A 27,167-nucleotide genomic window follows, 5' to 3' on the forward strand; every position below is an offset into this window, starting at 1 on the left:
ACTCCCAGCAGTCCGCATAGGGCAGTGTGAACAGCCGGCGGCAGGCATGCGATGCGGGAAAACGCCGCGGATTTGCGGCGTTCCCGCATCGCTCCGGTGTGAACCTAGCCTAAAGAGCACTTTTTTTGTGTGCGTTTCACATGCACATTTTTGTGAATTTACAGGTGTTTTGTTTTTGTGCACCACCACAAGTTTTAAAAAAATAAAAATGTACAAGGAAAAAAAAAAAAAACAGGATTTTTGCTTACCTGATTCAGCTACCCCCTTAATTTAGCAAGCTAAGTAAACCTTTAGTATTTGAATTGTGGAGTTTATGGAGCAATATACATTTATGAATTTTTTTTTTTTTATCTATTTCTCTATATGAGTTGCTGTAAATACTTATTATAGGCAAATAGAAGCTTCCCCCTTTGCTTTACCTCTGAACGTGATGCTACAGTACACCAACCCTCAGTGGACTTTGTGACATCGCTTTCAGAAAGTGATAGAGGAGTGGCTCTGAGGATCTCATCTATGAAAGTCACCTGAATTGAGATAAGACTTTACACTGTATTCTTGCTAAATATAATTTGACAAATACATCTTTACACATCGCCGTACATCAGTATATTAAGCCAGCCATGCATGGATTGAAATTCAACTGGTTCAGCAGGGACTGACCATTTTTCATTCCATGTATGGGCAGGCTAGCTGTACAGAAGTCAATCTACTGAATACATCCACCCTGTCAGAGTTTGCCTGCTCGATCAGCACTGCAGGCTATATCCAGTAGCACTGATCAGTGTATTTCAATAGTGGGGAAGTCTACCGACTGTCAAAATACAATTAGTGGGGATGATTCTGCCATCCATATCTAGGCGTGTGGATCAGGGGAAAAAAAAAATAGTTTTTTTTCCGCTCAACTCACTGGTTTAAAAAAATAAAAATACTAATCTGTGAGCTGCTTTAAATGTTTATTGTAACATTTTCAAAAAACCAATATGATACAAAAAATGGGATCTTTGTAAAGCAGCAAAATGTAACTGTCATCAAGCATTCACTGTTGGGGAAACAATCACTGTAAACCAAGGATCTCCAAACTACGGCCCTCCAGCTGTTGCGGAACTACATTTCCCATGAGGCATTGTAACCGCAAGCTGACAACCACAAAGGATATCAAGGCTTGTAGTTCATTCACACCCAGAGCTGTGTGAAGGAATGACATGGCTTGGTGAGCAGAGCCCCGCACGGCCGCGCTGGTTTTAAAAAGTTACAGCTAGTATGGGAAACTTCTCCCCGTACTGCTGTCACAGGGAGGGGGGTAGTGGGCTGCAGTATTGGGAATATGTTACATGTTCCATCCTAAAAATGGGTGGAACATGTAACAATTATTCTTTAACAAACCCCTTAAATAAGGATCTGCTCAATTGTTATGTTTAGTTAATTCCACCCTTTATTAATAAATGTTAATAAATTAATTTATACATGCATTTAATAATTTAATTGATAAACCCAAGATTCATGCAACTTTCACCAAAGGTTCACACATTTTTCTAATTGGAATCAATTAACAAAATGTGTGAATTTAGGGTGAAAATTGTGTAAGCCTTGTGTAAAGACATTCAGAAATAGAACCGGAGTATAACTAAAAAAAAAAAAAAAAAAAGTTTTGCCTTTAAAGAGTTGGTTAACCATTTCAACCCTGGAAAATTTGGCTGCTGAATGACCAGGCCATTTTTTGTGATTCGGTACTGCGTCGCTTTAACTGACAATTGCGCGGTCGTGCGACGCTGCACCCAAACAAAATTTACGTTCTTTTTTTCTCACAAATAGAGCTTTCTTTTGGTGGTATTTGATTATCTCTGTGGTTTTTATTTTATAAACTAAAAAAGAGCGACAATTTTGAAAAACAAAACACAATATTTTGTACTTTTTGCTATAATTAATATCCCTTTTTAAAAAAAAAAAAAGCAAATTTTTTCTAAGTTTAGGCTGATATGTATTTCTTCTACATGCGTCTACACAATAGGGGATAGATTTATAGCATTTTTATTATTATAATTTTTTTTTACTAGCGATCTGTGATTTTTATCGTGACTGTGACATTATGGCAGACACATCTGACACCTTTGACACATTTTTGGGTCCATTGGCATTTATACATAAAAACGCACTATAAAAATGCACTGATTACTGTAAAAATGTCACTGGCAGGGAAAGGGTTAACACTAGGGGCGATCAAGGGGTTAATTGTGTTCCCTGTGTGTGTGTTTCTAACCGTAGAGGGAGGGGATTGACCTAGAGGAAATGACAGATCGTGGTTCCTAGCTATTAGGAACTCACGATCTGTCTCTCCTCACAGAACAGAACAGGGATTTGTGTTTACACACACATGCCCCTGTTCTGCCTCTCGTGCCCACAATAGCTCGAGGCCGGCGGTCATCCTGACCATCGGCTCCCCCACAGTGCAGTGGGCGTGCCTGCTATCCCGCTTAAAGGAACAGGCGTACAGCTACGACGGTTCGTGGGAACGTGCCGACCTGCCACAGTATAATGACGGCGGCTGGTTGGCAAGGGGTTAAAAAGATGACAGGTTAGAACCTTTTCTTGCTGCCTGTATCCTTATGTGGGGATGGGTTGATGGTTGTGCCATTGATCTTGACAGAGAAGTCAGGGGAAGGGGCATGTGGGGGAATATTATGAGCTCGGTTTTGGATAGAGTGAGTTTGAGGAAGTGGTGTGACATCCAGGCTTATACTGTATGTGTGTTAGTAAATTTGTGATTCATGAGAAGACTGACGGAGTGAGCTGAAAGGTAGAGAGATAGTTGGATGTCATCAGCATAGAAATGATATTGAAAGCCATGGGAGGCTATCAGCTGACCCAGGGAAGAGGTGTATTAAACCCAAAAAGCAAACCTTTATTATATTGCAGCTTACCAATTCTTATATACGATGGCTGTATTAGTTTTTTTTTTCTTTTATTTCCACCTAGTGATCCTGCCAGTAAATCTGTTTTTCAGCAGAGCAAGCTATCCTGCAGATGTAGCAAGGTCTAGAAAACATTTAACGCCGACAAGGGTGCTTACATTGGTCAGCTTTTATTTATGCAAAATCTTTATCCCTAAAGAAGTAAAACGGTTTTCTGTACCCGCTTATGAAGTGTTAGCTGGAGTTTGGCTTCAGTTTATTAGACAATCTAAATCTGCTAGTACATCTTAGCCCTTGTTGGAAAATTCAGACGGAAAATGTCAGATCGGACTGTGTTGTCGGATAATACAACGGTGTGTGGGCTCCATCAGACTTTTTCCGTCAGAATTTCCGACCAACAAAGTTTGAGAGCTGGATATAAAATTTTACGACAACATGATCCGATCGGACTTTGTCCGATCGTTTGTAGAGAATGCCGATCGGACAAAGTGGCACGCATGCTCAGATCAAATTACGAGACCAAAGCTATTGGCTACTAGCCTGAACATAGTCCCGTCGTAATGAACGAACGTCATCACGTTCCGAACGATCGGATTTTCCGACAACTTTGTTCGACCGTGTGTATGCAACTCCAGTTTCGGACAAAATCTGTTGGATTTTGTGGTCGGAATGTCTGATGGTGTGTACAAGGGCTAACATTTCCCTGCCCCAATGATGTCCAAAGGTGACTTGGTTGCTCTTTCATCCAGAGTGGAGGCACCCTAATACAGGAGGCGTGTTACTGGTCAGGTCATCGGGTGAAAACAGAGCGAAAAAAAAGCCTATAAAAAAAAGATAAAAATAAATTGCAGCCACCACATCTAAGTGTTGGTAAGCTGCAATATATTACGTTTTTGGTTTGGGGTTTGGGCAGCACAGTGGTGTAATGGGTAGCATTCTTGCCTAGCAGTGAAAAAAAAAAAAGGGTCGCTGGTTCGTATCCCAACCATGACACTACATGCCTGGAGTTTGCATGTTCTCCCTATGCCTGCGTGGGTTTCCTTTGGGTACTCTGGTTTCCTCCCACACTCCAAAGACATGCTGGTAGGTTAATTGGCTTCTGTCCAAAATTGGCCCTAGTATATGAATGTGAGTTGGGGACCTTGGATTGTGGGCTCCTTGAGGGTAGGGACCAATGTGAGTGTGCGATGTATGTTGTGCTGCATAAAAAATTTTTACGCCGCTATATGGGTACCTTAAATAAATAATGATATAATAGATGAGCATCCTAATGAGACACAATGTAGAGGGATAGGGACAATTGTAGACACTCACTCAGGATGGACTGGTGTCTTTATTCAACCTTACTAACTATAAGCAGTGCAAGTACCTGTATGCGACCTGGTTATCAGCCTTTTCCAGTCCCTGTACAGCAGGGCTGGAGTGTGAGAGAAGGAAGAAGCAGTATAATGCCTCGTTCATGCAGGCATACTTAAAAGGGTTGTAAAGTCTCATTCTATGCATTAAGATGAAAAACCTTCTCTGCTGCAGCTACGCCGATCCTACCTTTTTTCACTTGAGCCGATCTGTTCCAGCGCCGTGCAGGAGCCCAGAGACGCCACTGGCTGCCAATCAAATCCAGTTTCACTGGAGCGGGGCTGAGTCAATGGATGCCGCAGCAGGACTCAGGAGTGCGCCAGAACGAGTGCCCCCCATGGAAAGTGGCTCTCCAGGGGGACACTCAATTAAGAGGAGGGACAGCCAGGAGTGCCGCTGGGGCATCCCAGAAGAAGAAGATTGGGGCTGCTCTGTGCAAAACCAATGCACAGACCAGGTAAGTATTACATGTTTGTTATTTAAAAAACAAACAAACCTTTACAATCACTTTACAACTTCAATACCAGGCACTTTCATAGGACGTCCACCTGGAACAGTGAATGTCCGGCCCGGCCGTCGTTTGACTATAGGCTGGACAGGAACTGGTTAAATATTAGCCCCTGTGAGATCCTTGTTTGCTTGCATGGGAATACACAGGTGTTCTATGCATACCGTTATATTCATGTCAACGAGGATGCAGCGGCTGCACGGAGACAGCCATTGCTCCCAATCTGACAACCATGTAGGTCACACTGTATGTGTTTGGACCATCCACCCACACAGCTGTCAAATTGGGAGCAATGGCTGTATCCATGTAGCCACTGTGTCCCAACTGCACAGGGATGTACTGAATACTTTTGCATCCCCATAGAGGCAAACATGGCCCTTGAACGGGCAGGTATGCTTAAAGTGATACTAGTCTCTCTCTCTTTTTTTTGTATAAAAATAACAAAAATTTTACACTTACCTGCCCTGTGTAGTGGTTTTGCACAGAGCAGCCCAGATCCTCCTCTTCTCGGGCCCCCCCGTTAAGTGCCCCCATAGCAAACAGCTTGCTATGGGGGCACCCAAGCAGAGCCGCAGCTCCCAGTGTCCTTTCAGACATGGAGCCTCCACCCAGCCCTGCCCCCTTACTCTCCTTATTGGCTCATTGACTTTGATTGACAGCAGCGAGAGCCAATGGCGCTGCGCTGCTGTCTCAGCCAATGAGAAGGGGAGTCCCGGACAGCTGAGTCTCTCGTGCAACATCGCTGGATCTGGATGGACTTCAGGTAAGTATTAGGGGGGCTGCTGCACACAGAAGGCCTTTTATCTTAATGCATATAATAAGAACTCCATCATAAATGAGGCCTAAGAGGCTGATCAGTTCCATGTACTGACAAGAAGCATGCTGATAGGAGATGAGAGCAGAGTGATAGAGGGATGCGCCCATCACTGTGCTGTTTCTCCTTTTACAGTCCAGTCACAGGCTAGGGAGGATCCAGGGTGACCTGGGCTCAGAAAAAGTGGGTTGAATGATGCTGGCCATCAGACCAAGGACATCTAGAGGCAAAAAAAAAAAAAAAAGAAGCACTGCGAGCAAATTCTTCAGATAGAAGGTGAAGAATTGAGCAAAAGCTGGTTTCCTTATTTTATTATATAAGGGTCTATTCATTTTTATTTAAATCCCCTTTCACACTGAGGCGTTTTTCAAGCGCTTTTGGGCTAAAAATAATGCCTGAAAAACAGCTCCCCTGTAGTCTCAGTGTGAAAGCCTGAGTGCTTTCATACTGAGGCAATGCGCTGGCAGGGCGTTAAAAAAAACTCAGCAAGCAGTATCTTTGGAGCAGTGAAGGAGCGGTGTATACACCCGCTCCTGCCCATTGAAATGAGTGAGCAGCGCTGCTGAACAGCTGGCAAATCGCTGCTTTGCAGGTCGTTTTAACCCTTTTTTGCCCGCTAGTGGGGGTTAAAACCTCCACAAAAACAACGGTAAAGCGCTGCTAAAAATAGCGGCGCTTTACCGCCGACTCCCCAATGTGAAAGTAGCCTTATTTATGGCTGCGGTTCTGTACTTTATTTAATGAAAGAGTTTATCAGTTATCCAAAAGTGTCAGTATTGAAGCCTTCCTTCTTGCCAACGATAGTTTATTTATAATCACTGAAACATATTCTAGAATTGTACATTTTTTATGTTAACTGATAAAAAATGATTTCTAAATCTTCCCTCTTCCATAACAAAGACTTGCCTGGACATTCACGTTCATTAAAATTAAAGTATACCATTACATGTATTTACTGTATTTGTTATTAGGTTTTGTATGGGTTGGCTAGTTAAAGTTTCCTTTTTTTTTGCACATTTATACCATTTATTAAAAAAGGACTAAATGAGTAGTTGGTGTGATGCATTTTAATATATTTGAATGTATTCATCACGGTCGATGGTTATTGTTTAAATAAATGAACTTCTATCATTTCCATTTAGTGTTGCCTTTTCTTTGACACATATCTAAACCCAAGAATAAAAATGCAATCTAATACAGCTTACCAGTCTTTAGATGTAGTGGCCACATTTGTTTTCTTTTTCCTTTATTTTCACCTGGTGATCCTGTCAATAACACACTTTGGGGTCAATTCAATAAGAGAACTCCTGCATGAAGTTTTAAGTTTAACCACTTCACATTTGGAAGGTTTTACCCCTTTCCTGACCAGGCCATTTCTTGCGATATGGCACTGCGTTGCTTTAACTGACAATTGTGTGGTCCCGAGACGCTGTACCAAAATAGAATTGATGTCCTTTTTCCCCCCATATTTGGTATTTGATCACCTCTGCGGTTTTAAAAAAAGACCAACATTATTAAAATTATAATATATATATATATATATATATATATATATATATATATATATATATATATATATATATATATATATATATATATATTTTTTTTTTTTTTTTTTTACTTTCTGCTATAAAACATATCCAATAAAAAAAAATAAAAAAATATAATTTCTTCATCAATTTAGGCCAATTTGTATTCTTCTACATATTTTTTGTAAAAAAATAAAAACCAAAAAGTGTATAATGATTGGCCTGTGCAAAAGTTATAGCGTCTAGAAACTATGGGATAGATTTATGCACTTATTTATTTTTTGGAGGCGATGAGCGATTTTTAGCAGGACTGTGATATTGCGGCAGCGGGGGAACTTTCCTGCATTAGAATACACTGATCAGCGCTGCCGCCGCTGATTGAGTGGGGAAAATCTAACAGGGCAGCTGTATAGAAGTAGATCGTTAGAACAACTTCTGTACAACCTCCTCTCCCATACATGGATCGAAATTTGGCCAGTTAAGCAGGTAATTTCAATTCATGTATGGCTCCTGTAAGTTCAGTCTATAGCAGAGGTGGCTGGGTGGCCAGCGGAGACACTACCCTGCTCGCCCCCCCTCTCTGCCGGTCGGTCCTGCACTTACCCCACCTAGGTGGCAGTTTCAGTGTCCTCTGCTTGAGCATGGTGGACCTGATCTAGGTGGCGGATTGTGGCTCCGGTGCCCTCTGCTCCAGCATGGCAGACCGTGGTGGGCGGCAGCTCCGGTGTCAATCTCCAGCACGGTGGCTTTTGCTGTGCTTCTCCGCCTCCTAGGATTGCCTGAAGATTTGGTCAATCGGGAAATGGGTCTCACAACCCGCTTCCTGATTGGCGAAGAGGTGATTTATTGTGAAAATAGCAGATATTCATTCGCTATTGTCACACAACTGGGTGAGATTGGGGTGCAGGAGCCCACCCTTTTTTAAAGCCTATTAGAGCCTCTGGCTCTAATCACAGGCTTCAAAAAAAACACACCCCTCCCAATTGTAATCCATAGTCCGGCAGCCTGTATGTAGATCAGGGGGCCAGAGGCATGGATGGGAGGGTGGCGCCTGTGCACCTCTAATGGACGGCCCGCCACTGTTCTATAGGTTCTTCTGACATGAAGACATGGTACCATTACCATATCTTCCTAAACCATGCTATCTAAATCATTTAGAATTCTATGACCATTACTGTCATGTTGCATTGTCGATTCCTGTAAATAAAGAATTTTTATAAGGTTTTCAACTATACCAACTCAATGAAAACATTTGAAATGTTTTAATGTTTTTGAAATGTATATTATCCTTTACAAATGAGCAATTTGCAATAAAATCCAACGCTTCAAAATACATATCGGATTCATGGGAATTTCTTCATTAGAAAGCATTCACCGCTTCAAACATTCTGAAATGTTTACAAGGCACGAGGTAAAAATATTTGGTCTGTAAAGAAAGTCTTCAAATAAAAGGCAAGAAGAAAAAAATAATATATGTGTATTTAAAAAGATACACACTGGCAGTGACTCGTCATGCTATTTATAAAAGAGTGTTAAATTGCCCTTAAAGGATAAGTCCACCCTAACACTTAAATCTCTACATCCACGATCTAACACTAACATATCTAGCCCTGTAAAGAAGAAATCAGTATACATACCTTTTTTGAAGCCGCTCCGGTCTGGTCTCCAGCGGCGGAAGCTCTGCAGAAGACACAGAGGACAACAGCTGTGAAATGAATGGAGAGTGACGCCACCCATAGAGTTACTATGGGGCTTCCGTTGTCGGCTGTGTCCTCTGCAACCGACGTCACGGCTGACAACCCAGTGTGGGATTGGGTCGGATCGGCTTCAAAAAAGGTACATATACATATACACACACACAGATTTCTTCTTTACAAGGTTAGATAGGTTAGTGTTAGATCATGGATGTAGAGATGTTAGTGCTAGGGTGAACTTATCCTTTAAGGCATTGTAAAATGTTGGTTGAAAGACCTTAGCCATGTCTTATGTTTGAAGTGTTTCCTTTTTTTTTTTTTAATACTGTAATCTGACAATTACAATAGTAAACAGATGGCACTGAAAGGGGCAGTATTCATCTGAAGACTTTCCTTTTTTTTCCCAATAAAACTTCCTGCCAGCAATTTCTTACACTGTCAGAGCTGACATAGTGGTAAAGAGATCAGGAATCACACCAACTGGTCCCCATTGATCACTGGGGACCCCAGCTAGCAGTGACAAATGCCACTGAGAGCCCCACCAGCTGCACTGCCAGCATGTGGCTCTCAAAAGGGAGGTTATTAAACTTATCTTCAGCTTGGGGCATAATGCTGGGAGAGGTTTATATATGAAGTGTGGGCAGGAAGGGGTTAGACGCAGCTTGATGAATCAGTGCCAGTGTGAAAAAATGAAATGTTTAATGCCTTTCTGTAAACAGGCCTACATGTGGCCCCTATTACAACACCCTGATAAAATATAGTAACTGGCCTCACTTTTCTCCTTGTATAGGAGGGTACATCTTGAATAGTACTGTCACCTGAATAATGGCGAGGAGCCACATGCCACCACCAAGGTGTCTGACCTGAAACACCTTAATAATATTCCTAGTTCCTAGTGAATTCTCATAGAATAATGTATGAACACAATCATGGCTCCCGTCATTTAGTTCAGGTGACAGTAACACGTAACAGTCTTGAGATATGCTATGCTACATTAGTTTGCGTTTCCTGAGAGTGGCCACTAAAGGGCAGGACACAGGTTTTCAGTACAAGTCTGGATTGTTACTGCTCAGCAGGGCCGGGTAGGCTGTTCCAATGTATCGGCCATGGCGGTTGACAACAATTTGCAGCTCATACTCCTCCACCCGAACAATCTCTTTAGTGACCTTCTCCTGAGACAAGAGGAACACGATGGTGTATACAGCGAACTCAAATTCAGGACTGACTCCAATGAAGCTGCTGCCCACCGGTTTTACCATGTCCTTCCAGCTGAACTGCAGGTTCAACACTTGGTCATCTTCATCAGGCTAATAGAAGAAAGACAAGAAAGAATAACCCAACAATGAGTACGAGGACCCTGACATAACCCCCTTATCCACTTTAAAGTGTCACCAAACCCACAACAGTAAAATCAGTCTGTATATGCAGTAAAGTATGCTTGTTAAATACTCTTTGGAACCTAAGGGGTTAATCCATTGTATAAAAAGGTTGTTCAATCCTGATTTCTCTGATGCTCCCCTTCTTCCACAGTCTCCAATCCATCTCCTGATAAAACAGATCCTTGGAGACACTCTGCACATAGTCAGTTTGGTGTGTATTGCAAGAGAGTTTTGTTTTCTTTTTTTGGAAAGGTGCATGTGATCAGCACAGGGCCAATCAGCACTGTCCAGACAGAGGGTCAGAGGTCCTGCAGCCTCATAGGACAGTCAGAGGAGAATGAAAACTACACAACCAGTGCTCTGCTGGACACAGATAGAAGTCAAAAGACTGCTATATAGTGCTGATAAGAAAAGGTATTTTCAGTAGTATTTCAGTATTTTCAGTTCAGCAGTTTATATTTACTAAAATAATTGCATTTCTGTGTTCTGTGTACTGTGGGAGACCAGATATAGTAAATGCAGGGTCCTGGGCTTAGTAACACATTAAGACTAGGCCTTTTCTAGCACCTTTTGGTTATATGTATCAATCTCTATTTTTATAATCTGAAAATCACTTAGAACCCCAAAACAGCGGCTAATTAGCCGCTAAGATTGCTTTTATAAGAAAGCCAATTGTCGGCTCTAAAAACAATGCAGCTGCAGGCATTATCCTGGTATAACCACTCAAAATCCTGGAGCTGAAGTGGTTATTCAGGTCACAGGGGGCTTACCATTGGACAACGTAAGCCTGTTTGGCTCCCCTGCATCTTTCTTTAGATACGGCTTCATATTTTTTGGTTAGGGGTTAGGTGTCAGGTGTAAACAGCAATTTGGTATATATTAAATCCTACCAGTTACATTAGCTGCTTTAAATTTCTGCTTCCCTCCCTGCTTCTAACGGTTTACAACATTTCAGAGATTTGTACTGCCTTCCTAGTCTAGGGAAAGATTGCTGATATTGCACATTTAATGACCAGCAGTTCTTTCATGGACCTGGGCTGTCTTCACACTTTAGCATTATCACAATGCTTAGCTCAGCCATCAACATGAAGAAAGTAGATCCAGTGTATGTCCAGAGATTACCCAAACTTAGCCCTGCACCTCCCTCAATCATGTCCCAGCATTATTTTCTACATTGATCTTGTACTTTTTACCTTTTGCAAGAAGATTTGTTTATTTCTCCTCATGTCATCACCAGGTGTGTAAAATTCTAGCAGGGACAGCTGCTGTTAGCTCAGTTTCAATTGAAATACACAGGCCTCCAGAACTACATTTTCCAAGAGTTCCCAGATGCCCTTTCCCTACATACAGTGTGTGGGAAGGCTCTTAGGAGTTAAGGCAGCAGTATTGCTTTACGGGGAAAGGAATCAATGTATGCATGTGGGGTTGTACATAAAAAGTAGATGAAAGGTGGAGAACATTGCTTAGGATTTCACAGCCGAAGTGTTGTCAGCTGACAACAGGAAGTAAGAAGCTCACTGGATTTCTGTCAGATCACCAGGTAGTATTTTCCTGTACTGCAGCTTTTTAAAGAACTAAACCATGGGGAAATCTGTGTCTAGTGTGTCCATGTGCTGCATTTTATTTTATGGGGACCCACATCCACACACAGATTTACTTTCCTGCAGCCACAGGTTGCAGGAAAGAAAGTAGCTAAATTCCACCATCAACACAGACAGTGTTGACAGGGAATTCCCTCCTGCCAAAACATTGTGATCTCCCGGCAGGAAAAGTCCCCACAAAGAAAATACAGTGCACATTATTACCATTGGTTGCTAGAGGTTATTGTACATCATTTCCACGCACACATTGGTTGCTAGAGGTTACTGCACATTATTACCACACACCCATTGGTTGCTAGAGGTTACTGCACATTATTACCACACACCCATTGGTTGCTAGAGGTTACTGCACATTATTACCACACACCCATTGGTTGCTAGAGGTTACTGCACATTATTACCACACACCCATTTTGCTCAGATGTACATGTTAATCCAACAAACATTCACATCGAATCCCATTAGAATAAAAAATAAATAAAAAATCATACTGGTTCAACTTTTGGTACACATACCAATAAAATCTGGTCCCCCTTTTTCTTATTCTTACCCGGTTTTTGTGCTGTCGGGCCACAAAGCCCTTGTAGTCTATGTTGTTTCTCTTCTCCTGCAGATAGAACTGAACCCAGTTGTGAAGGCCCATGATTTCCTGACCTCGCTTTGACTCGCCCACAAACACGTGTTCAAACCCGCAAGAGTCGTTTCTGCAGTAAACATAAAAAAAGCTATATTTATTTGAAATTCCTGGTAAAAAGTGAAATTATAGGCTATATTCTCATAACATAATGTTTACATACTACATACGTTTTTAAAGTAAAAAAAAAAGAGTTAAAGATATAACCTTCACATTTTTTAACACACATTTTTGTTACTGCTTTTAAATCTACAGGTTTACAAATAAAACATTATGGTTGTGCTCTAGGGTACTTTCTTACAATGGAAGTTCATGAATCAGTCACTGAATACAATGCGTGCCCTGTGCAGTTTATAGCTAATCTCTATAGAGGTAATATGACCACAACAAGAGCTCCCTCTAGTGGCTTAACTACATATCTCTATACTCGATACAGAACAACAAAAAAAAGGGTAAAGAGGGTGCTGAAAATGTGAGTTATATAGAGTCATGTGTCATATCAACAATAACGCCGAATGTGTGCTGACTCAAAATACACTGGGGGAGATTTACTAGAATTGGTGCACACAGAATCTCATGCAGCTGTGCATAATAACCAATGTATAGGTTTTATTGTCAAAGCTTAATTGAACAAGCGGAAGTTAGAAGCTGACTGGTTATTATGCACAGAAGCACCAGATTCTGTGTGCACCAGTTTTAGCAAATCTCCCCCACTGTGTCACTTTAATTATATGCTCGTGTCTTGTTCATTATAGTAAACCTGTACTGAGGATGCATTTGCAATACTGTATGTATATGTGCAATACTGTATGTATATGTAAATTGTATTGATAGCATTTTTATATAACGCAATTCTCCGGTATTAAAAGAGAAGTATGGGATTTGCTTTTTTTTTTTTTTAATCATACTTGCCTAGCTGGATGCTGTATCTGTCCCCCGCTGGCTCTAACATTGAGAACTGAGCAATCAAACACCACCAATCGCTCAGTTCTCATAGCTTTGTGAGCAGAGAGCTGGGAACTGTCAGTCTCCGGCTCTCTCCTCTGCTCCCCCCCCCCACTGGAGTGTTGAGCTGTGGAGGGGGTGAGAGCACCTTGCTTATACTCTCAGCGGCTCGCTGAGAGGCTGAGTGGGTGCCAGTGCAGGCATGTGGGCAGCCTCTGACCATATGGTCGCAATGCTTCCTGAGCCTCTGTGACGTCAGCCGACAGCGGGTCACAGGAGTGCAGAACGAACTGCACTCCTGTGATCCACTGGAGAAGTTAAGCCAAAACGAGCTTTGTCTGTACTTCTTCTTTAAAGAGGAAGTAAACCCTGATAAGTTTACTTCCTTTTTCATTCCCTGCAAAGGTAAAGCATAATGGACTACTATGCATCGCATAGTAGTCCATTATTATGGCTCACTTACCTGACACAGGAGCCAGCGATGTCACCGATGTCCCCTGTAGTCCAACGCATCCATCTTCTCGGTGGGTCTCGCGATGACGTCACTCCCGCGCATGCGCACGGGAGCCGCCATGCGCGCCATATTGCCACTGACGGGTGCCGCGCTCAGTGCGCCTGCGCACCGCTGTCTACGGCGCATGTGCCGTAGACAGCGGTGCCTGTCTTTCGGCAAATATCTCCTAAACCATGTAGGTTTAGGAGATATTTCTTAAACCTACAGGTAAGCCTCAATCTAGGCTTACCTGTAGGTCAAAGTGTGTTGTAAGGGTTTACAACCACTTTAATGTTGTTTAAAAAAAAAATCAGTATACCAGTTGTGAGTTTTGGGAAGTCCACATAGTCATCAATAGTGAGAATATTGCAGAGTTATATACATTGTTCAGTATTGTGTATGGTATGCTGTAATTTCTGGCTCACCTTTTCCCTGGCTCCCGGCTGTACAGCTGAAACCATATGTTGTAAAGCTGAGATCTGAACTCTTTTTGGCTTGGTTTTGCCAAATTCTTCTTAACCAAATATTCATGAGTAAGCTGAAAGGCCAAACAAGTTAGGTTCACCTCTGCCATGGAAGAAGGCTGGACTAACAAAGAAAAATGTGCCTTGTTCTTTTACCTTCATCACCTTCGTTTCCAAAATGGCATCCAAGAAACGGTTTATTTCTGCCACTTCCTCTGCCGTGACCACTTCCGCCACTCCGGTGGACATCTCATAATTGTCCAAAAGAGAGATGAATGCTGAATGTGAAAACAAAAAGGGAAGATTTAGACCATAATCATCATTTGTTGATCTCAGATAGACAATCAGGGTTCCAGTTAAAGTGAACCTGTTCATATCATGGCAAATGGAAAGAAAGTATAAAAAAAATCATAAACAGAAGTTGCCAGATACAAGCAGATCACAGACCTCCATCAGTAATTCTACTTAGTAGGCAACTTTAATGCTTAACTAGAACAAATTTGTAAGTAATCCACACGTGGATTAAAACTGAACTCAAGGTAAATTGCTAAATATACAGATGAAATACATATAGAGGAGTTGCGCCACCTGCCAAAGGATTTGTAATTCTATCCATCCAATCCTAAACTCTGCCACACAGCACAGTCCAATCTGGCAGGAAAGGAGACTTATTTTCTCTGCTGCAGTTCAGCAACCTTGTAGATCTTTTCCCTCCCCCGACCTGTGGCTGGACAGTGAAATGAGAAGGAGCACAGTGATGAACCCTTGTTAGCACATGAGAATTGCACCACAGCTAATATCTGGTCAAATTCAGGTCCTTACACTGCATTCACTTAACCACTTCAGCTCCGGACCAATAAACACCTTAAGGACCAGAGGTCTTTTTGCAATTTCGCACTGCGCTGCTTTAACTGGTAATTGCGCGGTCATGCAATATTGCACCCAAACGAAATTTGCGTCCTTTTCTTCCCACAAATAGAGATTTCTTTTGATGGTATTTGATTGCCTCTGCGATTTTTTTTTTTTGCGATATAAATGGAAAAAGAGCGAAAATTTTGAAAAAAAAAGATATTTTCTTCTTTTTGTTATAAGAAAAATCGAATAAACTAAATTTTAGTCATACATTGAGGGCAAAATTTATTCAGCCACATGTCTTTAGTAAAAAAAATGTCAATAAGCGTATATTTTTTGGTTTGCGCAAAAGTTATAGCGTCTACAAACTAGAGTACATTTTCTGGAATTTACACAGCTTTTAATTTATGACTGCCGATCTCATTTCTTGAGGTGCTAAAATGGCAGGGCAGTACAAATCCCCCCCAAATGACCCCATTTTGGAAAGTAGACACCCCAAGGAAATTGCTGATGGGTATGTTGAGCCCATTGAATATTTATTTTTTTTGTCCTAAGGGATTGAATAATGACAAAAAAAAAAAAAAAAAAATTTTTTTTACAAAAAGTTGTCACTAAATGATATATTGCTCACACATGCCATGGTTATATGTGGAATTGCACCCCAAAATATATTCCGCTACTTCTCCCGAGTATGGCGATACCACGTGTGTGGGACTTTTTGGGAGTCTAGTCGCGCACGGCACCCCGAAAACCAATCACCACCTTCAGGATTTCTAAGGGTGCAAATTTTTGATTTAACTCCTCACTACCTATCACAGTTTCGAAGGCCATAAAATGCCAAAATAGCACAAAACCCCCCAAAATGACCCCATTTTGGAAAGTAGACACCCCAAGCTATTTACTGAGAGGCATGTTGAGTCCATGGAATATTTTATATTTTGCCACAAGTTGCGGGAATATTACAAACTTTTTTTTTTTTGCACCAAGTTGTCACTAAATGATATATTGCTCACACATGCTATGGGCATATGTGAAATGACACCCCAAAATACATTCTGCTGCTTCTCCCGAGTACGGGGATACCACATGTGTGGGACTTTTTGGGAGTCTAGTCGCGCACGGCACCCCGAAAACCAATCACCACCTTCAGGATTTCTAAGGGTGCAAATTTTTGATTTAACTCCTCACTACCTATCACAGTTTCGAAGGCCATAAAATGCCAAAATAGCACAAAACCCCCCCAAATGACCCCATTTTGGAAAGTAGACACCCCAAGCTATTTACTGAGAGGCATGTTGAGTCCATGGAATATTTTATATTTTGCCAAAAGTTGCGGGAATATTACAAACTTTTTTTTTTTTGCACAAAGTTGTCACTAAATGATATATTGCTCACACATGCTATGGGCAGAAGTCAAATTACACCCCAAAATAAATTCTGCTGCTTCTCCCGAGTACGGGGATACCACATGTGGGGGACTTTTTGGGAGCCTAGCCACGTACGGGACCCCGAAAACCAAGCACTGCCTTCCGGATTTGAATATAAAATGCTATAAAAAACAAACTAACCAGAGTCACCCGTAACACTTATACGGTGATCAGTGGTGAAAGGGTTAACTAGGGGCAATCAGGGGGTTCACATTTTTATTAGGTAGTATATGGGGGTCCCTGGCGCTATATAAAAACCTGACGGGGAACCTAAATAACTAACTGGCTAACCAGCGTCACCAGTGACACTTATACTGTGATCACTGGTGAAAGGGGGTGAAAGGGTTAACTAGCAGCAATCAGGGGGTTAAAACCATTATTGGGTAGTATATCGGGGTACCTAGCGCTATAAAAACCTGGCGGTGAACCTAAAAAAATAACTAGCTACCTAGCGACACTAGCGACACTGATGCAGCGTTCAGAAAAATTATCGCTTAGTGACACTGGCAAAAGGGGGTAAAAGGGTTAACTAGCGGAAATCAGGGGGTTAAAACCATTATTGGGTAGTATATCGGGGTACCTAGCGCTATAAAAACCTGGCGGTGAACCTAAAAAAATAACTAGCTACCTAGCGACTGTAGCGACACTAATGCAGCGATCAGAAAAACGATCGCTTAGTGACACTGGCAAAAGGGGGTGAAAGGGTTAACTAGCGGCAATCAGGGGGTTAAAACCATTATTGGGTAGTATATCGGGGTACCTAGCGATATAAAAACCTGGCGGTGAACCTAAAAAAATAACTAGCTACCTAGCGACACATGCAGCGATCAGAAAAATGATCGCTTAGTGACACTGGCAAAAGGGGGTGAAAGGGTTAACTAGCGGCAATCAGGGGGTTAAAAACATTATTGGGTAGTATATCGGGGTACCTAGCGCTATAAAAACCTGGCGGTGAACCTAAAGAAATAACTAGCTACCTAGCGACTGTAGCGACACTAATGCAGCGATCAGAAAAACGATCGCTTAGTGACACTGGCAAAAGGGGGTGAAAGGGTTAACTAGCGGCAATCAGGGGGTTAAAAACATTATTGGGTAGTATATCGGGGTACCTAGCGATATAAAAACCTGGCGGTGAACCTAAAAAAATAACTAGCTACCTAGCGACACTAGCGACACATGCAGCGATCAGAAAAATGATCGCTTAGTGACACTGGCAAAAGGGGGTGAAAGGGTTAACTCTAGGGGCAATCAGGGGGTTAAATCTTTATTGGGGGGTGATAGGGGGCTACCCTGGACCTAACACTAACTGTCCTGACAGTTTTTACTGTCACAACTGACACTGAATGCATTGATCAGTAAAGAAATGATCAATGCAATCAGTGACACTGTGACTGGGGGGGGGGGGGGGGGCGGGGGGGGGAGATCGGGGGGGGTTTGTGTGCCTGTGTGTACCTACATGTCAGTGTAGTGTTGGTGCACACTTACTTTTACTCTTCTCCTCGTAGTCCGGTCAAAAAGACCGCCCCGAGGAGAATGACATCACTTCCTCCTTCCTGTGTAAACAATACACAGGGGAGGAAGCTTCTCATTGGCCAGGAGCGATCCCCTCATCACGGAGCGCTCCTGGACCGAATCGGACCGCCGTAAACAGCGGGAGGGGGTCCGATCGGACCCCCCACCCGCTGGAAGGCAATCACGTAGATGTACGTGATTGTGCCTGCCTGTGCCATTGTGCTGACGTACAATGGCAATACGGCGGTCCTCAAGTGGTTAAAATATATGTACATTTAAAGTGGCTGTAAAGGCTCAGGGTTTTTTTTACCTTCATGCATTCTACACATAAAGGTTAAAAAAAACCTTCTCTGTGCAGCAGCCCCCCACCCCCTAATAATTACCTGAACCCCATCTAAATTCAGCGATGTGCACGAGAGCGTCTCCTTCCTCATTGATTGGCTCCTGCTGATGTCAGTCAGCCAATGAGGAGAGAGGGGAGGGGGTGGGCTGAGCCTTGGCTCTGTATGTGAATGGACACACGGAGCTATGGCTCAGGAGCGAGCCTGCTTGGGTGCCCCCATTGCAAGCTGCCTGCTCTGGGGGGCACTTGGCAGGAGAGAGTGGCCAAGAGAGCCAGTGAGGGACTCGAGAAGAGGAGGATCCAGGTTGCACTGTGCAAAACCATTTCAGGTAAGTATAACAGGATTTTATATAAAAAAAATAAAAAAATAAAAAGAAAGCCTTTAACCACCTCAGTACAGTGCAGTTACACCCCCTTCCTGACCAGACCAATTTTCAGCTTTCAGCGCTCTCACAGTTTGAATGACAATTACTCAGTCATCCTACACTGTATCCATATGAAACTTGCGTCCTTTTTTCCACACAAATAGAGCTTTCTTTTAGTGGTATTTAATCACTAGTGGGTTTTTTATTTTTTGTGCTATAAATAAAATAAAACGTAAATTTTGTGAAAAAAATGCCTTTTTCTTCGTTTCTGTCATAAATTTTTGCTAATTAGTAATTTTTCTTCATAAATTTTGGCCAAAATTTATACTGCTACATATCTTTGGTAAAAATAACCCACATTAGTATATATTATTTGGTCTTTGTGAAAGTTATAGAGTCTACAAACTATGGTGCCAATCACTGAAAATTGATCACTTCTGATCAGGCCTTCATTACATCAGGTGTACCTCATTTCTTGAGACACTAACAAGTCAGGAAAGTACAAATACCCCCCAAATGACCCCTTTTTACAAAGTAGACATCCCAAGGTATTAAGTAAGTAGCATGGTGAGTTTTTTTAAGTTGTCATTTTTTCCCACAATTCTTTGCAAAATGAAGATTTTTTATTTTATTTGACTAAATTGTCATATTATCAGGTTATTTCTCACACACAGCATATGCATACAACAAATTACACCCCAAAATACATTCTGCTACTCTTCCCGAGTACGGCGATACCACATGTGTAGGACTTTTACACAGCCTGGCCACATACAGAGCACTAACATTGATTTAGTACCTTCAGACGTTCTACGAGCAAAAATTACGCATCTCATTTCTCAACCACCTATTACACTTTTGAAGGCCCTGGAGTACCAGGACAATGGAATTTCCCATAAAATTACCCCATTTTGGAAAGCAAACACCCCAACGTATAATCTGTGAGGCATAATGAGTCTTTTGAACGGTTCATTTTTTTCCAGAAGTTTTTGGAATATGTGGAAAAAAATTTAAACGCATTTTTTTTTTACACAAAATTGTCAATTTATAAGATATTTCTAACACATAGCATGTATATAGCAAAAATGACACCCCAAAACACATTCTGCTACTCCTCCCGAGTATGGCGATACCACATGTGTAGGACTTTTACACAGCCTGGCCACATAGAGAGGCCGAACATTGAAGTAGTACGTTCAGGCGTTCTAGGAGCATAAATGACACATCTCATTTCATTCCTACCCATCACACTTTTGAAGGTCCTGGACCACCAGGACAGTGAAATTACCCACAAAATGACCCCATTTTGGAAAGCAAACACCCCAACGTATATTCTATGAGACATGGGCTGGAGATAGGTACTCGGGTACTCTGATGGCCTGGTGACAGGTACTCGGGTACTCTGATGGCCTGGTGACAGGTACTCGGGTACTCTGATGGCCTGGTGACAGGTACTCGGGTACTCTGATGGTCAGGTGACAGGTACTCGGGTACTCTGATGGCCTGGTGACAGGTACTCGGGTACTCTGATGGCCTGGTGACAGGTACTCGGGTACTCTGATGGCCTGGTGACAGGTACTCGGGTACTCTGATGGCCTGGTGACAGGTACTCGGGTACTCTGATGGCCTGGTGACAGGTACTCGGGTACTCTGATGGCCTGGTGACAGGTACTCGGGTACTCTGATGGCCTGGTGACAGGTACTCGGGTACTCTGATGGCCTGGTGACAGGTACTCGGGTACTCTGATGGTTTGGTGACTGGTATTTGGGTACTCTGAAGGGCGGTGACAGGTACTCATATGGACTGTGACAGGTACTCGGGTACACAGATGGACTGGAACAGGTACTCGGGTACTCAGATGGGCTGTGACAGGTACTCGGGTACTCAGATGGGCTGTGACAGGTACTCGGGTACCCTGATGGACTGTGACAGGTACTCGGTACTCTAATGGACTGTGACAGGTACTCGGGTACTCTAATGGACTGTGACAGGTACTCGGGTACTCTAATGGACTGTGACAGGTACTCGGTACTCTAATGGACTGTGACAGGTACTCGGGTACCCTGATGGGCCGTGACAGGTACTCGGGTACCCTGATGGGCCGTGACAGGTACTCGGGTACCCTGATGGGCCGTGACAGGTACTCGGGTACCCTGATGGGCCGTGACAGGTACTAGGGTACCCTGATGGGCCGTGACAGGTACTCGGGCACCCTGATGGGCCGTGACAGGTACTCGGGCACCCTGATGGGCCGTGACAGGTACTCGGGCACCCTGATGGGCCGTGACAGGTACTCGGGCACCCTGATGGGCCGTGACAGGTACTCGGGCACCCTGATGGGCCGTGACAGGTACTCGGGCACCCTGATGGGCCGTGACAGGTACTCGGGCACCCTGATGGGCCGTGACAGGTACTCGGGCACCCTGATGGGCCGTGACAGGTACTCGGGCACCCTGATGGGCCGTGACAGGTACTCGGGCACCCTGATGGGCCGTGACAGGTACTCGGGTACCCTGATGGGCCGTGACAGGTACTCGGGTACTTTGATGTGCCGTGACAGGTACTCGGGTACTCTGATGTGCCGTGACAGGTACTCGGGTACTCTGATGGGCCATAACAGGTACTCGGGTACTCTGATGGGCTGTGACAGGTACTCGGGTACTCAGATGAACTGTGACAGGTACTCGGGTACTCAGATGAACTGTGACAGGTACTCGGGTACTCAGATGAACTGTGACAGGTACTCGGGTACTCAGATGGGCTGACAGGTACTCTGATGGGCTGTGACAGGTACTCGGGTACTCTGATGTGCTGTGACAGGTACTCAAATACTCTGATGGACTGTGACAGGTACTCTGATGGACTGTGATTGACAGGTACTATGAGGGGTGGTGACAGGTCCTCTTTATTGGGGGGGGGGGGGCAATCAGTATGATTGGTGTACACTGTATGCGGTAACGAGATGTTACCGCAATCTCCTCCTCACACACGATCGGTGTGTGACCATCTGTGATCGGCCGTGACTTCATCACGGCCGATCACGTGGTAAACAGCCATAACGAATGGCTGTTCACCCCCTTCGTTGGCGAGCGGTGTCTCCGTGACACGCCGCCACCGAAGAAACAGGGATGCGCGCGCACGATCGCGCGCATTCCCTGTTTAAACGGGAGGCCGTCATATGACGGCCTCCCGCCACAATAGGTGCGCCGCCTGGCCGTCATTTGACGGCCGGCGGTCAGCAACTAGTTAATATCACTTTAAAGGGGTTGTAAACCTTTGTGTTTTTTCACCTCAATGCATTCGATGCATTGAGGTGAAAACCCTCTTGCAGTGCATCAGCCCTCCAGTGCCCCTGTTTTACTTACCTGAACCCTTTTTCTCGGGACAAGCACAGCAGCTCTAGCCGGTGTCTCAAGTCCTGATTGGCTAGCTTGATAGCAGCGCAGCCATTGACTCCCACTACTGGCAATCAAATGCAATGATGCGGGCGCTGGGGCTGAGTCATACATTCGGCGGCCATGGATGCCTAATCCTGGACTCGGGAGCGCGCCCACAGGTAACCCCCTCGGGAAAGTGCTTCTCCTAGAGGGTTATCTGCTGTGGGAAGGAGCCACGAGAGCTGCCGAGTGACCCCAGACAAGGATCTGGGCCACTCTGTGCAAAACGAGCTGCACAGTGGAGGTAAGTATGATGTGTTTGTTATTAAAAAAAAATAAAAAACCCTTACAATCAATTTAAGGATGTATTAAGTATTGCAGGTCTGCATTCTGCTATCTTTTATATCTGCCCGGAGTTCAGCTTTAAGAATGTAAAATAGGTCATATAAAGAACTAAATGTTAATCTTATGGGGATATCCAACCAAATGTTGGTTTGAGTGAAACATGCAGAACACCGAAAGGCACTGAACCTACCTTATGGACAAACCAAGGTCCAATCAGACAGTCCAAGTGGTCATAACATAGTAACCATCTAGCAATTCACAATTTACCTTATGCCACGTGAATATACCTGAAAGCCTACAAGAATACGGAGACTTACTGGCAAATGTTTTTCTGCTTTTCAGCTTTTCTTCATCCACATGCTGGAAGAGCGGGTAGTGGGCGCTGTCTCTGGCCTTTTTGCTCCCCGCTGGTACATATCCAGCTTTCCCCTGTAGCAGTGACAGTATAGATAAACAATAATTTGTACAACGAATGCGGCGTGTATGTATTACCTTTATCCTACGTTCTGCCATCAACAAACGTACCTGCAATGAGATGCGATAATCTGTGCCAGGATTCATGCGATTCACATCGGCATCCCAGAGTTGGTTGAAAAATTTGGAAAGCTCATGGTTTAAACTACCCCTAGGAAGAAAAAGAGAAAGTCATAGGAGTTTGATGATGACAAATAAACCAGGCAGATGTAACTATGACCACAAACTCCAACGCAACTCCTGAAGTTCTAAATACAGAATGCAGCAGAGTGGACAACTGAGCTTCTGACATCACCAAATCGCCTTCTATCTGAAGCCAGCCCAGAATCAGTATCGGACAATTTATGTACAGGACTGTACGCCACGCTGTCATACATGTGTTAAGAGAGGAAAACCTGCACTACTGACTATACTGGGTATCAACAGCCCCATGAAAAAAAATAAAAATAAAGGGAACAGCTGCTATCCTGTTTTTGATAAAATCTAAAATTCTTGTAATGGGGGGGGAGTTTTTTGGCATGAATTAGTTGGACTTTATAATTGGACATTTTTTTTATATATGCACTTTGGTTTATATTAGCGCAAGGCACTCTATTAGAGAATGATATATCGTTTTTTTTTACTAGCATGTGAAATAAGCTATATTGTGTTGTGTTTTTTGCACATGAATTAAGTAATATTTGATACATTGCTCAGTGTATTGGTGACATATACATATACTGTACATTTTTGTAGGTTTGCACATGGGATTAGCGCCCCCCCCCCCTCTTTTTTTCCCTTTAGGGGCCAACATTAAATTGACTGCAAAACAAAAATGTACAAATTAGCTATATAATAAAAAGAAAATATAGAATGTAATAAAGCAGGAAAAAAAAAAAAGGAAAAAAAAAAAGCTAAAAGCAGGGATTTATAAATTCTGCATCCAGTTGACAAAAAAAAATAAGTATTTGCTGTGTGCAGTGTGTGCCCAGGCTGGACATGCTGGCAGGCAGGGGATTGCCTACTAATGGCTCTCCAGCATTTCTATGTAGTACTTCTCCTGGGCTCAGCTTCTCCTCCAGCTAGAAGAGCAGGGCACTCTGGTGCATGCGCCGTAGACAGAGGCGCGCAGGCGCACTGAGCGCGGCACTGTCAACGGCGAATATGCCGCGCGTGGCGGCTCCCATGCGCATGCGTGGGAGTGACGTCATCGCGGCTTCGCCGAATGACAGCGGCGGAGCGGCGAGACCCACTGAGAAGATGGATGCGCCGGACTACAGGGGACATCGGTGACTTCGCTGGCTCCTGTGTCAGGTAAGTGACACATAATGGACTACTATGCGATGCATAGTAGTCCATTATGCTTTACCTTTGCAGGGAATGAAAGGAGGAAGTAAACTCATCAGGGTTTACTTCCTCTTTAAATGGATTCGGGATCAAAGCTGGCTTTAGCTTTCATCCTGCTATTGTGCATTTGGCTCCCTTTCTCTCTAAATTCTTATGGCTGCATCTGAATCTTCTAGATGTCATCTAACAATGGCCAGGTTTCAGCACCAGCCTCTGTATTCTCACAGAGGGAGGACAGGGTGGCAGGAGGCCACACGTTCACCCAGAAGGTCTTTGTGCAGCTTCTATATTACAAGAGGCAAATCGTGCTTAGTCAGCAAGATGTGTACAGTAAAGCTGCTGTATAAGCTGGATTCCTGCTTTAATATACAGTTCAGTTAAAAAACGTGTTTCCTTTGTGTAAGTGTCATCAGAGATAATCTAGAAAAGATATGATAAAATACTGCACCAACCCAAAGTGTATAAGCAGCCAACACAACAATGAGACTAACTGTAAATAAATATGCGAGTAAAAAGTGTAGTGCTAGGGGTGTGCCAGGGGAGTAAACCTAGCAAGGAAATGTATATTTTAAATTAGGCTCTTGGCTTGGGAACCTCAGACTTCTGTCTAGGAGAGCAAAAGCAGATATATCTTTGAGTACCGTGCCCGGAACCATTTATGGTTTGGAATCATACCCATTTCCACTGGTCTCTTGGAGTTCTTACCGGCTTATAGAGGAGGAGATTGAATGGTCTACCCTGGGAACCTGACCCTACATCGCTGGCTTTACGATTGATAGATCCACCACCGTAGGATGAGTTGGGTCCACTACTTCGGGTAAGAGTACCTTTTTTCTCTCCCCCATTCCTGGAAGATGAAGGCACTCCTGGGTGTATCTATCCACTGGTCATTAGATTTATCTCAGAGACTGTTAGATATCTGTAGCAGTAGTGGGTTTTCCTCACATGCCATGGCCCACTTTGGATATCTCAACCGTATGGACTATCACGTTTTCAGTCTCAACTACAATTGGAATTAGCATTACACTTGTTGTTCCATATGTTTTTGGTTACACATGGGCCTGTCTTTCCTAAACATTTACACAGGATTGTGTGATCATTCAGGGCATTACATTCACGTTGGATGCCTGATTTTTTTGTTTTATTTGTTTGAATATTTGCACATGCTACTGTGATTCTAACCAGTCACTTATATCACCTCACTTTTATTAGCAATTTTTTGTGCTTGCGACTTATCGTTGCACAAGGTCTGCCATATATAAATACAGTGTGACACTCATATGTTGTGCTGTCTATTATGAGATAGTATTTTTTCACATTACTAGCCTCCGTATAATTTAAATATACATTTCCTTGCTAGGTTTACTCCCCTGGCACACCCCTAGCGCTACACTTTTCACTCACATATCACAGATAACCTGTGGGGCAAAATTGACTTGATCAGATTCCTTTTGTAGCCTAAAAAGGATACCATACCATACCATCTAGTCAAACAGTTAAAGTAGAACTAAAGGAAAAACTTTTTTTTAGTTCTGGATAGAGTGGAGAGGGATTAGAACACCTATCAGGGGTTCACCCTCTCTTGTTGCCCTGTTTACCATTATCATTGAAAGTAAGGAAATCCCAAATTTTGGGCTGTCCCCAGAAAAGTAATAGAGGGGAAATCTTACAATGGGGACACTAGTTCTGGTGACCTGGGGAATCCAATAGATTCCCTTAATTTTCAGGGATTTCCTCTCACTATCTGTTTAGCTATGGGACAGGAAGTGAAGGGAAATCTCCCTAATGGGTCACAAATGGCAAAAAATAAACAGACAGGGGTTATGACCCTCTCTTACTCTATCAAAAAAAAAAAAAGAAGTTTGGCCTATATTTCCATTTAAACACTTCACGCCCGCACTATAGCCGAAAGACAGATACAGCACAGGGAAGCCATGGAGTCCCTAATAACATGCAATGCCAAGCTGCGGTTTCCAAAGCGAGCAAAGTCCTTTCTTGTATTAAGAGAGGTATGGACTCCAGAGAGAGAGATATCATTTTGCCCCTGTTCAGATCATTAGTAAGACCTCATCTGGAATATGCAGTTCAGTTTTGGGCACCAGTTCTCAAAAAGGAAACTGGAGAAAGTGCAGAGAAGGGCAACCAAACTGATAAGAGACATGGAGGAGCTCAGCTATGAGGAAAGATTAGAAGTGAATTTATTCACTCTTGATAAGAGGAGATTAAGGTTGGATATGATCAACATGTTCAAATATATACGGGGTCCATATAGTGAACTTGGTGTTGAGTTATTCACTTTATGGTCAACACAGAGGACAAGGGGGCACTCTTTACGTCTAGAGGAAAATAGATTTAATCTCCAAATATGGAAAGGTTTCTTCACAGTAAGAGCTGTGAAAATGTGGAATAGACTCCCTCCAGAGGTGGTTCTGGTCAGCTCAGTAGATTGCTTCAAGAAAGACCTGGATACTTTCCTAAATGTACATAATATAACGGGGTACTAAAATTTATAGGTAAAGTTGATCCGGGGAAAATCCGGGGATCAGGGAGGAATTTTTTCCCCTGCTATAGCAAATTGGATCATGCTCTGCTGTTTTTTTTTTTGCCTTCCTCTGGATCAACTGTTGGTATAGAATTGGGTATATTGGATTATACAATATTTTTTTTATTTTTTTTATGGTTGAACTGGATGGACTTGTGTCTTTTTTCAACCTGACTAACTATGTAAATCAGGGTAAAGGGCCAAAAGCATCGCCCCTTTACCACATAATCAGCTGTGTCCAATGACAGCTGATCATTCAACTAAACACAAGCCAGTT

At 43.1% G+C, this 27,167-nt stretch overlaps 1 protein-coding gene across 1 annotated transcript in view; it reads right to left on the bottom strand.

The window, feature by feature from the left end:
- Positions 1 to 8,363: 8,363 nt before the first annotated feature.
- Positions 8,364 to 27,167, bottom strand: part of LOC143960430 (poly(U)-specific endoribonuclease-A-like) — a 40,827-nt gene continuing 22,023 nt past the window's right edge. The window contains exons 2-7 of the mRNA XM_077469018.1: positions 23,074 to 23,173; positions 22,866 to 22,977; positions 14,483 to 14,604; positions 14,288 to 14,400; positions 12,341 to 12,494; positions 8,364 to 10,117 (exon numbers count right to left, since the gene is read on the bottom strand). Of these exons, the coding sequence (XP_077325144.1) occupies positions 9,854 to 10,117; positions 12,341 to 12,494; positions 14,288 to 14,400; positions 14,483 to 14,604; positions 22,866 to 22,977; positions 23,074 to 23,173 (865 nt within the window). The 3' untranslated portion in view covers positions 8,364 to 9,853. The remainder of the gene's footprint in view (positions 10,118 to 12,340; positions 12,495 to 14,287; positions 14,401 to 14,482; positions 14,605 to 22,865; positions 22,978 to 23,073; positions 23,174 to 27,167) is intronic.

This window comes from Lithobates pipiens, unplaced genomic scaffold (assembly GCF_037356315.1).
Source record: "Lithobates pipiens isolate NorthernLeopardFrog02 unplaced genomic scaffold, aLitPip1_a1.2 Scaffold_8, whole genome shotgun sequence".
NCBI classification, from domain to species: domain Eukaryota; kingdom Metazoa; phylum Chordata; class Amphibia; order Anura; family Ranidae; genus Lithobates; species Lithobates pipiens.